The sequence below is a fragment of the Pituophis catenifer genome, unplaced genomic scaffold (assembly GCF_029215685.1).
Source record: "Pituophis catenifer annectens isolate HBS135680 unplaced genomic scaffold, rPitCat1.0.hap2 SCAF_14, whole genome shotgun sequence".
Classification (NCBI taxonomy): Eukaryota; Metazoa; Chordata; class Lepidosauria; order Squamata; family Colubridae; genus Pituophis; species Pituophis catenifer.
This window is the reverse complement of record NW_027256894.1, coordinates 10,793,882-10,806,978: the sequence shown is the minus strand read 5'-3', so window position 1 is coordinate 10,806,978 and position 13,097 is coordinate 10,793,882. Positions and strand designations below refer to the sequence as shown.

Genomic DNA, 13,097 nt, shown 5'->3' with positions numbered 1-13,097 from the left:
AACCCTGACCGTTTGGTAGGGTAGTGGGAAAGACCTTGGGAGACTAGGTAAAGAGAGGCTGCCTGTTCTGACCCAACACAACAGACCCTCTGAAGTTAACTCAAAGATTCCTTTATTAGGAGTGCCGGCAGCCCCGGCAAAAAGTTTCTCTCTCATCGCAGGCTAACAAGTCTGTCTGGTAGGGAGATGAATAGTTGTCTGCCACACCTATTCATCTCTGCCCCCTGCCTTTTATCCCCAGAGCTAGGGTCGAGCTTTGCTAGCAGCAGTGGCTCTTCAGTTCCAAGGATCAGCCCATAGATTTCCACTGCTCTCCTCTCCTCTGCCTTCTGTGCATTCGCGCATCAGGCACTGGACACAGCTGTTCCTCCTCTTCCTCATCAGCTACCTCCAGACTTGGAGGCTGTTGACTTTCCATCTGAGGGCTGATGGACAGCCCAGGCCAAGTCTCTCTCTTTAATAGCTCCATTCCCTCTTCCCCCCTCGGAGCTCTCAGGTTGCCTTGATGCTGACCATGACTCCCACGTCGCCTCCTCATCTGATTCGGCTGCTGGAGGGACAGGCTGCCGACAAGCCACAACGCTGCTAAACAAATGGTCAGATAAGAGGCAGCAGAGCCCACCGCTGCATAATGGGTGGAAAAAGAGGTTCAAAAGAGACCCTCCCTAGTATCTCAGGCTGTATATAGATGGTGGAGGGGTGTGTGTTGTACATTCATACTTGCCAAGATTCTGTCAATGTAGCTTTACAATAAAGTAGAATTAGCTCATCTTATCATTCCTATCTGGTTTCTCCTACAAGGCTGACAGGTAAGGCATCACGTTGGGAAAGCTGATGTAGACAGAAGGAATTGGTTTGCTTGAAAGCAGCTTCCACTTTTTAATAGTGCATGTAGATAGAGTGGCACAAGGGTTAGAATGCAATATTGCAGGCAAACTCTGCCCACAGACAGGAGTTCGATCCTGACCAGCTTAAGGTTGACTCAGCCTTCCAGGCTTCCAAAGTCAGTAAAATGAAGACCCAGATTGTTGGGGGCAATAGGCTGACATTCTAAATTGCTTAAGAGAGTGCTATAAAACACTATGGACAGTATATAAGTCTAAAAGCTATTGCTATTGCTATTGCTATAGACATAACTGTTGAATTGTGTGCAGCTGGATACTTCCTCCCATTGCCAACACATTTAAAAAATAAAATAAAATTACCGTTACAAATCATTTTATTAAAGCAAACAAACTCAGAGATTTGTAAACATTTTTACTTTTATAAAGATAGGTCCTATTCTGGAGTTTCAGCTCCCAAAATATTTCATTCCTGATTTGAAAGCTGCCCAGATACTTAGTCTAGCTGATTCAGGTTTCTCAGAATATTCTCTTTTTTAAAAGTTGTATCAGAAAGTAAAAAACGTACTCAAGTCAGTATCAGAACAAAGAGTAGCTTGAATTTTAGAAATTTCTGACTGGGTTGGTACACTGATCCAAGCCAAAATATGACTTAAACTTCTTTTCACTGCTTGTTATTTAAACTCAGCTACTTATTCTTTCAGTAAATTTTTTAAACAAATCGCCTGACCTGCGGGGTGTTTTTAGTTTGGTTTTAATATGGGTTTTAATTGTTGTATTTTTAATTAATCTAAATTAATTTATTTTTACTGTTCTAATTTTTAATCCTTTGTGAGCCGCCCCGAGTCCTTCGGGAGAAGGGCAGCATATAAATTTGACCAAATAAATAAATAAATAAATATAATCAAGCCAGCCATATTGTACTGCAATGACTGAACCTAGCCTATATCCAGAGGTACAAATAATAGATAAAAAATATTTGTAATGTATATAAGAATAATAGGTGGAATTATGAAATAGAGATCAGTTGTCTTTGTTCGCTGTTCTTCTTGGAATTTGTAACATATTGCTTGCATAACTTTCCTTTTTAAAAATAAATCACAAAGATTGGGTTCCACATGCTAAGCAAAAATTAACTAGCATAGTTCGGAACGATATAATGTGGCTTATTTTTGGCTTAGTATGCACAAACCTAACTATTATTTGTGCTTTAGTTTACTGCATGAACACAGCCAATGGTGGCTTACTGAACAAACCACAATTAAAGCAATGTGTGAATCACACCCCTCCTTAAATTAAAATTATATGTATCACTAGTTATCAAACAGTTGTCTTTTATTGCCAGGTGTGAAGATAACTGCTTAAGTTGTGATAGCTCTGGGAGAAACTGTTCCAGATGTAAAGAAGGATTTTACCTGCTGAGTGGCTCGTGCATCGCTAGTGACAGATGTCACAATGGTATGTGGTATCATGGATTGTTAGTAAATGAAACAATGTCTGCTGGGCATGTGGTTACAGGTAGTGGAATGTAAGAGGAGAAGCAGCCATGAGAGGTAACATTTTGAGTGGGGTCTAACTCGGCACGGCCAATACACCACAAGCCAAGTTGCATCAGCCAACTCGCTGCAGGACAAGACAACTAATATTGAAGAAATGGCGGAATGGAATCTTTAAAGAAAGGATGCCAAAGGAGGGACAAAATAAAATACGAATGACAAAAATTAAAATAATTTAAAATACTTAAATCGACTGGCGGCCCCCAGGGGGAGAGCCTTCTCTGTGGGGGCACCTACTATCTGGAACGAGCTCCCCCCGGAGATACGGAGGATCCCGGATCTGCGCACCTTCCGTCGCGCGCTCAAGACTTTCTTATTTCATCAAGCTGGCCTGACCTAAGTCTTTCCCCTTTTTAAATGGAAATTTTAAATTTGGTTTTAAATTATTGGGGTTTTTAATTTGTTCAGCCAAATTATTTAATTTGTTTTATTTTATTTTGTATTTATATGTTTTATTCTATGGCTGTTCACCGCCCTGAGTCCTTCGGGAGTAGGGCGGTATACAAATTTAATAAAATAAAATAAATAATATAATAAAGAGAATCTGATGTTTCGTATCAAAATGAAGAGCAGATTGAGAAGAAAATGAACGGAGGCTGTAAGAATTGGCTTTCTGGTCAGGCCACTACTAGATCTGCCTCCATTCCCCAGAATCTCATTCTTTTCTTCAACCAGATGTTCCTCCTCTTATTTTTCTTCCGTGCATCGGAGAGGAAGGCAATTTTAATTGCTTTTGTGACTGAAATTTGGTATTTATGGAATATATAATGAAGCTTCCTGGGATTAAATTGGGGTCGGAGGCATGGATTGAGAAGAATTAGTGATGTGAAAATGAGCAGGTAGAGCTATCAATGTCACTTCTTTTGATATCAGAATCTAGCCCTGAGCTGCTACTGCTGCAGCTTTTGAAGGACGGGAAGGATTTGCATATTCAGAGCCACACATTAAACGTCAATTGTTCATTCTTAAATATAGTCCCTCGTTGCAGGCTTGAGTGGCTAGCCTGTTTGAATGATTAGAATCACGCTGCAGCGGTTACGAGGAACCTAACATTTATTTTTACCCCACCTTCACCGCTGGGGTGGATGGATAGAGAGAGAATGTTTGAACCTGCTGCTGTTGCTTTGTAGCTTTGTATAATGCTGCAATATAATTATTACGTGGGAGGGACCCATAGTTCAGTAGGCCGAGCATCTGCTTTGTGTGCAGAAGGTCTAGTTCCATGATGGCGAACCTATGACACGCATGCCCGAAGTAGCATACGGAGCCATGTTGCCTGGAATGCGCGGCATTGCCCATTCATCTTTCGGGTTTCTGGCGTGTATGCACACATGACGATCATCTGGCCTTTATGCGTGTGAAAGTGCAGGAAACCGTAAGAGCTGGTCTTCCATTTTCCGGTGTGAGCATGCACGGTGGCCAGCTGATTAGCTCGTGCGCATGCGCGGCAGTAACTGGAAGATTTGCTTCCTGGTGCGCATGCATGTGCCAGAAACCGGAAGTAAGAATAAGAAGAATAAGAATAATTTTATTTCTATACCACCCTTCTCCCGAAGGACTCAGTGTACAGCCTATTAAAAGCACAAGACAAACATCAATTAAAATTATTTAAAATTATTAAATAATTCGGCTCAATTTAAAACCCCAGAAATTTAAAACACCCAATTTAAAATGATTATGTTGATAGCCCGGCCTGGTGGAACAACAGGGTCTTGAGTGCACAGCGAAATACCCGGAGGTCGGAGATCTTACGCACTTCCGGGGGCAGTTCATTCCACAGGGCTGGGGCTCCCACAGAGAAGGCCCTCCCCCTGGGTGTCGCCAGCCGACATAACTTGGCCGATGGCACCCTGAGGAGACCCTCTCTGTGGGAGCGGACTGGTCGGTGGGAGGCTGTTGGTGGCAGAAGTGGGTCTCGAAGGTACCCGGGTCCTATGCCATGGAGCGCTTTAAAGGTGGTGACCAACACCTTATCCGGCATGCGCATGCCCCCTGGGCAGCTCCTCTTCCTGGTCGCAGCCCTGACGAGTGCGCGAAGTGCTCTCTTTTCGGCATTTGGTGGCATATGTACGCGTGCTCTCTTTTCGGTACTCAGTGCCAAAAAGGTTCACCATCGCTGGTCTAGTTCAACTCAGGGGTGAAATGTAAAATTTGTTGCTACCAGTTCTGTGGGCGTGGCTTAGTGGTGGTGGGGGTTAATGTGACTGGGTGGACGTGGCCAACTTTTTTTTTTTAACTTTTCAAAGCATTTTTTTCTAATGCTTTGAAAAGCCTCTGCCAAACAGGCAACTCAGCTGGGATCATCAGAGACTTTTCAAAGCATTTTTTTTACCACCTCTTCGGCCAAGAGGTTGCAGAAAAAAATGCTTTGAAAAGCCTCTGATGATCCCAGCTGAGCCGCGCGATCATCAGAGGCTTTTTTTTTTTTTACTTTTGAAAGCATTTTTTCTTCGGAAGAGGTTGTAGAAAAAATGCTTTTAAAAGTAAAAAAAAAAAAGCCTCTGATGATCCCTCAGCTCAGCTGGGCATGGTGGGGGGGGGGGGGGCTTTTTTGCTACCGGTTCTCTCTCACCCCTGGTTCAACCGGCCTAGCCTAAATGGTTTTTAATTGGGATTTTAAATTTTATGGATTTGGGGGTTTTAAATTGGGAAGCCAGTGATTTAATTCTTTTTAATTATCTTAACTTTTGTATTGGTATGTTTTTTAATTTTGGCTGTTCACCGCCCTGAGTCCCTTCTGGGGGAAGGGCGGTATATAAATTAAATAAATAAATAAATAAATAAATAAATAAATAAATAATAATAATAATAATAATAATAATAATAATAATAATAATAATAATAATAATAACCCCTGAACTAGACCTTTTGTTGCCCTCTGGAAGCCTGACAACTGTGATCATAAGACTGTGTAGGCCAAATTGAATCCATTGGGGCAGCTTTGATCATGTACAGGTGGTCCTCGACTGACGGCCACAATCGAGCCCAAATTTTCCGTTGCGGAGTGAAACATTTGTGAGGTGAATTGTGTCCCATTTTACGATCTTTTCTTGCGCCACAGTTGCTAAGTGAACCATCGCAGTTGTTAAGTTAGTAACGCTGTCGTTTAGTGAATCTGGCTTCCCCGTTGACTTTGCTCGTCACCGAAGCGGATCACATGCCCCCCGCCCCCCCGGGGTTTCTGCAACCGTCATAAATATGAAGCAGTTGCCGAGCATCCAAACTATGACCATGTGACCAAGGGGATGCAGCAACAGTCGTAAGGGTGAAAAACGGTCGTAAGTCACGTCTTTCAATACTGTTGTAACTTGGAACAGTTCCTAAATGAACGGTTGTAAATTGAGAAATTCCTGTATTCTCACTTCTTAAGCAGTGGAATCCCATCAGACGTTCTGAAAACAGGAGAAACTCATTTGCACTCTGTCAGCTTTTGGCATTATTCAGTGAAATGTCAGTTTTTCATCTCACTTTTTTTTTTTTCTGTTCGAGGGAGGCATAATGTTTTTCAGAGACCGCTGGCTGCCCTTGGCCTCTAAAGGGTGTGCTGGAGACGTGATCTAAAAATTAGACAAAGCTAGAGTAAAGAAGTTGATAAGAGAGCAAAAAAAAAGGAACTTTGCCTTGTTATATTTACACTAAACGCTGTTCCTGTGTTTGCTCCCCAAATGGTTAATCATATTCCTTCTCTCATCTTAAAAAAAATGATTATTTTCTGGTAGCTTGGGTGGTTCTCTCAAAGATTATTTGTTTGGTGGGAAGGGGCCAGCCAGAAGTCTCTACCAGTTCGGCGACCCAGGCCAAATTGCCGCTACCAGTTCGCCCAAACCTGTGAGAACTGGCTCAATGCCACCACTGCTACACTCCCTTCCTATTCCATGATTTCCTTATGCTAGAACAGGCGTGTCAAACTCAATTTCATTGAGGGCCGCACCAGGGTTGTGTTTGACCTTGGGGGGCCAGGGTGGGTGTGGCCAACTCGACGTCACTCGTGTTGGGGGCACCTGTGGTGGCCTGAGCTTTCTGCCAGTGAAAACAGGCTCCCGAGCACCATTTTCAGCTGCGACAGCTTCTTGCAACCCTCTGTCAGTGAAAATGGAGCTTGCGAGGGCCGCCCACAGCCCTCCCAAGCTCTGTTTTCACTGGGAGAGGCACTGCAGGTTGGCCCTTTGCTGTTTCCAGGGTGGCCCTCCAGGACAGATTTAAGTACCCCGCAGGCCGGATCCAACCCGGTGCCTTGAGTTTGACACCCCTGCACTAGAACAACCTCAGAATAAATACAAGATCTGACCATGGGTGGGAGGCTGGGTTTGTGTACAGGTAGTCCTGAACTTATGACTATTCATTTAAAGTTACAACGGCACTGAAAGAAGTGACTTATGACTGTTTTTCAACTTTATGACCATTACCGCATGGTCATGTGATCAAAATCCAGCCACTTGGCAACTGGCATGCATTTATGACAATTGCGGTGTCCCTGGGGTCATGTGATCCTCTCTTGCAACCTTCTAACAAGCCAAGTCAAGAGGGAAAGTCAGATTCACCATGTTTTTAACTTACAACGGCAATGATTCACTTAGCAACCGTAGCAAGAAAGGACGTAAAGTGGGGCAAAATTCACTTAACAACCACCTTGCTTAGCCACAAAACTTGGGGGCTTGATCCACTCACAAGTCATGGATTACCTGTCTTGGAGATGGATATCTCTTGAAAGCCAGACTTTAGAATAATGGGACATTGTGTTCCTTTTCATTCAACCATCAGAATAAAAGTCTGTAGAGATTCTCAGTCATCCAGGTCACGGTTGTCCCAAAGGTGCTTTTTTTTTCAGGAGGCAACTGGACTTTCTGGTTTTTTTTTTTCTTTGAAGACGTTTCACTTCTCATCCAAGAAGCTTCTTCAGCTCTGACTTGGATGGTAGGGAATGGAAGGATTAATATTCCTTGCAGACAGCTGGTCCTTTGCATCCTTTTAGAGCAGGGGTCCTCAAACTTTTTAAACAGGGGGCCGGGGGGGCCAAAAACGGGCTCGTTTTTGGCCTCCCCGGCCTCCAGTACCTCTCTGCCGCCCCAAAACAGGCCCATTTCTGGCTTCCAGAGCCTCTGAACATCCCGGTTTTGGCTTCTCCGGCCTCCAGAAGGCAGGTGGGGGCCAGTGGGTAGGCGGGGTGATGTGAGTGGGGCAACCTCATGGTCCTGTGCGGGCCGGATTAATGGCTTCGGTGGGCCGTATCTGGCCCCCAGGCCGTAGTTTGAGGACCTGTTTTAGAGGGTCGTTGAAGCCCTTGGAGGTTTATCTGTGTCCTCAGGATCACCTGAGTAATGTCCCTGGTTCCTGTAGGCTGCAATTTTTTCTCTGGAAATCCATTCCTACTGAAAAATTGCAGACTACAGGAACCATTTGCACTACTCAGGTGACCCTGGGGATGAAGATAAATCCCCAAGGGTTTCAACGACCCTCTAAAAGGATGCAAATCAGTGGTGGGTTGCCCCCGGTTCGGACCGGTTCACAAGAACCGGTAGTAAAACCAGTGAGAGGCTCCGCCCACCGCCCCGGATGTCGTCATCGGTGACCTGCGCATGCGCGATCCCATTGCGAACTGGTAGTAAAGATAAGCAGAACCCACCCCTGATGCAAAGGACCAGCTGTCTGCAAGGAATCCTTCCATTCCCCACTATCCTGTCAGAGCTGAAGAAGCTTCTTGGAGGCGAAGCGAAATGTCTTCAAAGAAAAAAACAAGGAAGTCCAGTTGCTTCCCGGGAAAAAAAAGCAGTTTTGGGACAACCATCAGAATAGTTTTTCTACTCTTACACATTTCAGGTTTTTTTTTCTAGTGGAAATACTAATCTAATTTCTCTCTTCCTGCTGTCTCCTTTTTTTTTTTTTCTCCTCCAAACACACTCCCCCAGGTGACGAGATGTTCTGCGAGATGGTGAAATCCAACAAGTTATGCGAACGCAAACCGTTTATACAGTTTTGCTGTCGGACATGCTTATTGGCTGGCTAAACCGGCATTTAATATCTGCCATCTGGAACTCCTAATGTGCCAGTTCCTTCCAGCAAAGTTTCCTTTTTTTTTTTTTTTTTTCCTTTTTTTCTTTTCCACCCTGGTCCTAACCATCGTCTAGTCCAGCCTCGGCTTGCAACTCAGCTTTCTTTCACCCATCGCTTGGAAGTTTGGTTCCTACAGTGTTTAGCCACTACAGGTCCCAGATAACGTGATGGCTCGGCTTGCTGCGTCTTGACCCCAAAAACGAATAAATAAGAAGGCCCAACGGCAATGTTGACATGCCTGGCGAGTGGAGACCCACGCAGCCTCAGCTTCACTCGTGCTAGCCAGCTTCTCACGTTTTGTGAAAGAAGAATGCAGGTGTACCTCCTTTCTGCATTTCCCCCCCACCCCCCAAAAAAAGTGAAAGCGCGCTTCTTCCTTCTCCCTCCTAAACCTTTTAGAATAGTTTACAGATGCCTAGAAATACCTGCCTTAGATTTGCATTCTCACCACTGCGACGTCATGCTGGGATACGATTCATTTCCACAAAGTTGTGCTGGAAAATAGGCCCCTTCCCCATGGTCCTTTGATGGTCTTAGCTTGACGGTGACCAAAGAAGGATTTCTGGAATTGGCAGGGGACATTGATTTTCCCTTAGTCCCCCCCCCCACACACACACACTCTTCTTCCTGTGCACTGGATCTCAACTATCAAACCCTGCTATAAAAGATCTGGTGTGTTGCCTGCAACTCTGATCGACTGGATTTGAAGCCATCTCTGAGAAATAGCTGGTAACATGCTAGATCCTTGTATTGTAGGCGTAGCTACAATATTCTCTCCTTGTCCAAAATAGATCTCTTGAGCTTTGACAGATTGCTTTGCTTCTCTTACCATATCTCGCCGGCGCAAAAAAAAAATAAATAAAATAAAGACAGCTCAGTGATTTCACGAGGCAAATCTTTTCAAAACGGGCTTCGTTTAGTGAATCGAGAAGGAGAGAACGAAAAACAGCCAATTCTACCAAAACCACACTGAACAGAACAATTCATCTGAATGTATTCGCTATACATAAATATATATATATGATACAATATAATATATATATATATATATATATATATATATATTATAGTTTGTCATGTGGTGTTTCTATAATTGTGTTAAGATATATTTGACTATGTTGTCTTACAGATTTTTTTAAGAAAAAGAAGTAACTTATAATGCAGTCATTGCCTTCATAGAATTTTTTTACCGGTAATTATTTTCTACAGGGACATAACCTTTTTTTAAAAAAATGTAACTTAAACATTGCCCTCCTTTCTAACGATAATCTTTGTAAGCGTCAACAGAGTCGTTTCTTGGTATTCAGACATATGTAAACAACCGGGTTTTTTTTTTTCTTTCTTTCTTTTCTTATACAGTATTAGCTGTTCTGACTCTCATTTTTAATAAATTAAAATCCTCCAGTCTGTGAAACGTGAAATTGGCAGTAAAAATGTTAATCGGCAATCGGACAAAGTGAGTTTTCAAAATTTGGGGGGTGGGGGGAGGATGGCAAAAGAAAAAAAAATTAATTAGTGTGTTCATACTGCTTGAATCATGTGCTGTCAAATTGGTGGAATGAATACTGGAAACCAAGCTAGTATTTATGATATAGCCAAACCTGGCAAAACGACAACATGAATAAAATATTTATAGTCCCCATCAATTACGATGTATTTATTTCATGCTAGTAAAGCACAGTATATTATTTTATTATGCAGAATGTCTTGTGTCTTGTAATTGTTTACAATATTTTGGGGAGAGACCAAAATACCCTGTTTCCCCTAAAATAAGACATCCCCTGATAATAAGCCCAATTGGGCTTTTGAGCGCATGCACTAAAATAAGCCCCCCCCCCGGAATATAAGCCCTCCCCGAAAATATTTAAACACATGCGCAGGCGGTCCCCACCATTTCCTCTGGTTTTCTCCATGCCTCCCCCCAAATAATAAGACCTCCCTGTAAATAAAGCCAAGCGCTTATTTCAGGGTTCAAAAAAATATAAGACAGGGTTTTATTTTCGGGGAAACACGGTATACATATTGGTAAGTAGCCCATGAGTAAAAATTCCCTGGGTGCAAAACTCTACTAATCTTTTTGATTAGGCTACATCACACCCTTTTGGTAGACAGAAATTCCACAATATAGTTTGGGGCAGGGGTGAAATGCTACCGGTTCGCTCCGGTTTAGGGGAACCGGTAGCGGTGGCGGTGCATGGGTCGGTGAACCGATAGCGGCGGTAGCACGAGGCTCCACTCACCCACCTGGACGTCATTACTTCCTGGTTCTAACCAGGAAGTAACCTGTTTTTTACCCCCTGCACATGTGCAGAAGGCTTTGTGCATGCGCAGAGGGTCCAAAATTGGCACACCCACTTTTGAACCAGTAGGGAAGGTAAGTAAATTTCATTCCTGGTTTGGGATATGTCTAATGAATCCCGCTTCGATTGTTCTACCTAATAAAGGAGAATATATTTGTAGCTCAGGATTGAAATGTGTGCTCTCTGAGTGGTGCAGTGACCTAGAGGTGGAGCTGTCGCCTCACAATCAGGAGGCTGTGAGTTCGATCCTAGGTAGCGGGAGATATTTCTCTCTCTGGGCACAATGAATATATATCAGCTGCGAACTCTGCATTGGCGACAGGAAGGGCATCCGGCCAGTAAACACTCAGCTCCATTCAGTTGCCCCAACTCCACCCCGATGCAAGGGATTACGGGGTCATTAAAAGACAAAAAATAATTTAAAAAAAATCCGTGGTGCTCTCTGAGCTTGGTTGTTTTCTTGCAGATGTTTCATTGCCCAAACTAGGGAATACCATCGTGTGTGGATGATTTTACCTAATTCGAGTAATGAAATGTCTGCAAGAAAACAACCAATCTCAGGAGAGCACCGAGGTACACGTATTTCAAAATGCAGAGATGAGCGAGGCAACCCAGATTCTTTTTTTAAACAGACCATCTCTTAAAATGGAATGAGCTGTGATCCAGAAAACTTACTTGGACATTTTTTCCCCGCCATCCTCTCCTAATACCAATTTCACTGTGAATAGACATGGCCCATCTTCAGTGATCCCATTAGATCCGCTTCAGCCGTCACCGTCTTTCTAGTTTTAGAAATGGAAAGATTCAAAGGAGGAAGTTGCTGAACGAGACTAAGCATTATGCAGAATTCAAAACCGTGCACCGTGACATGGGGATCTGTTTGTTAGTCGGATCATTTACGCGCTGGCAGATTTCCTTGCTAAAGTGATGGAGAAGCAATGGGCAGGAACAGATAAGGGAGAGAGTTAGATGTTTCTCTTGTGACCTCTTGACAGTTCCTTCACATAGATAGAATAACAGAGTTGGAAGGGACCTTGGAGGTCTTCTAGTCCAACCCTCTGCTTAGGCAGGAAACCCTATACCAGTGATGGCTAACCTTTTCCAGACCGAGTGCCCAAAGCACGCTCCCAAACCCCCAAAATGCAATGCGTGTGTGGCCCCTGCACATGTGCCCCACCCCTGCACATGCACACGTGGCCCTGCATGTGTGTGCAACCCCCACATGCGCCCCACCTGCCATGCATGCACAGCAGAGACCTGAAGACCAACTGGCCAGTGGGAGGCGCGCGCGCATGCACAGCAAAGCTGAGCTGGGGCAATGGCTCGCGTGCCCACCGAGAGGGCGCCGCGTACCACCTCTGGACGCGTGCCACAGGTTCGTCATCATGGCCCTATACCATTTCAGACAAATAGTTATCCAATCTCTTCTTAAAAACTTCAAGTGTTGAAGCCTTCACAACTTCTGGAGGCGAGGTGTTCTACTGATTAATTGTTCTCACTGTCAGGAAATTTATGCTTGGTTCTGGGTTGCTTCTCTCCTTGTTGCATTGATTAAACCATCACAAGCTCTGTTTGTGTTCATGTAGCATGTTCTCTGAACTCTCCCACTGTGGTTTGTAAGTCATGGTTTACGGCGTAGCATGCATGAACCCAATTCTTTAGACCAGTGGTTCTCAACCTTTTCTTCACCATGGACCCCCATTAAATTCCTTTTATGGCCATGGATTATGGCCACGGACCCCCAAGACTTAAGATTTAAATCATAACATTTTTTTTCCAAACCTTTGTGGACCCCCTGTGATGGAATCACAGCTCTCCAGAGGACCATAGATTGAGAAGCAGTGGTTTAGGCAAAAAATCTCAATTGTGGGTAAGCATGATATACAGTAATGGTATTCACTTACCTTCGCTACCAGTTCACCAATGAGAGTGTGCGCGCCACCTCTGTGCATGCATCTATGATGATGACTGAGCAGGTCTCTCTCTCTCTGTCTCTCTCTGTTTCTCTGTCTCTCTCTCTGTCTCTCTGTCTCGCTGTCTCTGTCTGTCTGTCTGTCTGTCTGTCTGTCTGTCTCTCTCTCTGTGTGAGTGTGTGTGTGTGTGTGTGTCTCTGTCTCTCTGTCTCTCTCTGTGTTTCTCTCTCTGTCTCTCTCTGTCTCTCTCTTTGTCTGTCTGTCTCTCCCTCCCCCTCCCTCCCTGTCTCAAGCTGTCTGCTCAAGTTTATTCCTCTTTGGTATATGAACAGGAAGACAGGCCACAGATCAATGAAATAAGCAAGCAAACAATAATCCAAGCACTGGATTACAAAAACCATCATTTTCGGCCAACTAACGGCTAAACATGACGCG

The 13,097-nt window shown here is 44.0% G+C and overlaps 1 protein-coding gene across 1 annotated transcript in view; it reads left to right on the top strand.

Moving 5' to 3' along the window:
* Nucleotides 1–8,402, top strand: part of PCSK6 (proprotein convertase subtilisin/kexin type 6) — a 127,707-nt gene extending 119,305 nt beyond the window's left edge. The window contains exons 20-21 of the mRNA XM_070953271.1: nucleotides 2,188–2,300; nucleotides 8,305–8,402. Of these exons, the coding sequence (XP_070809372.1) occupies nucleotides 2,188–2,300; nucleotides 8,305–8,402 (211 nt within the window). The remainder of the gene's footprint in view (nucleotides 1–2,187; nucleotides 2,301–8,304) is intronic.
* Nucleotides 8,403–13,097: the final 4,695 nt, after the last annotated feature.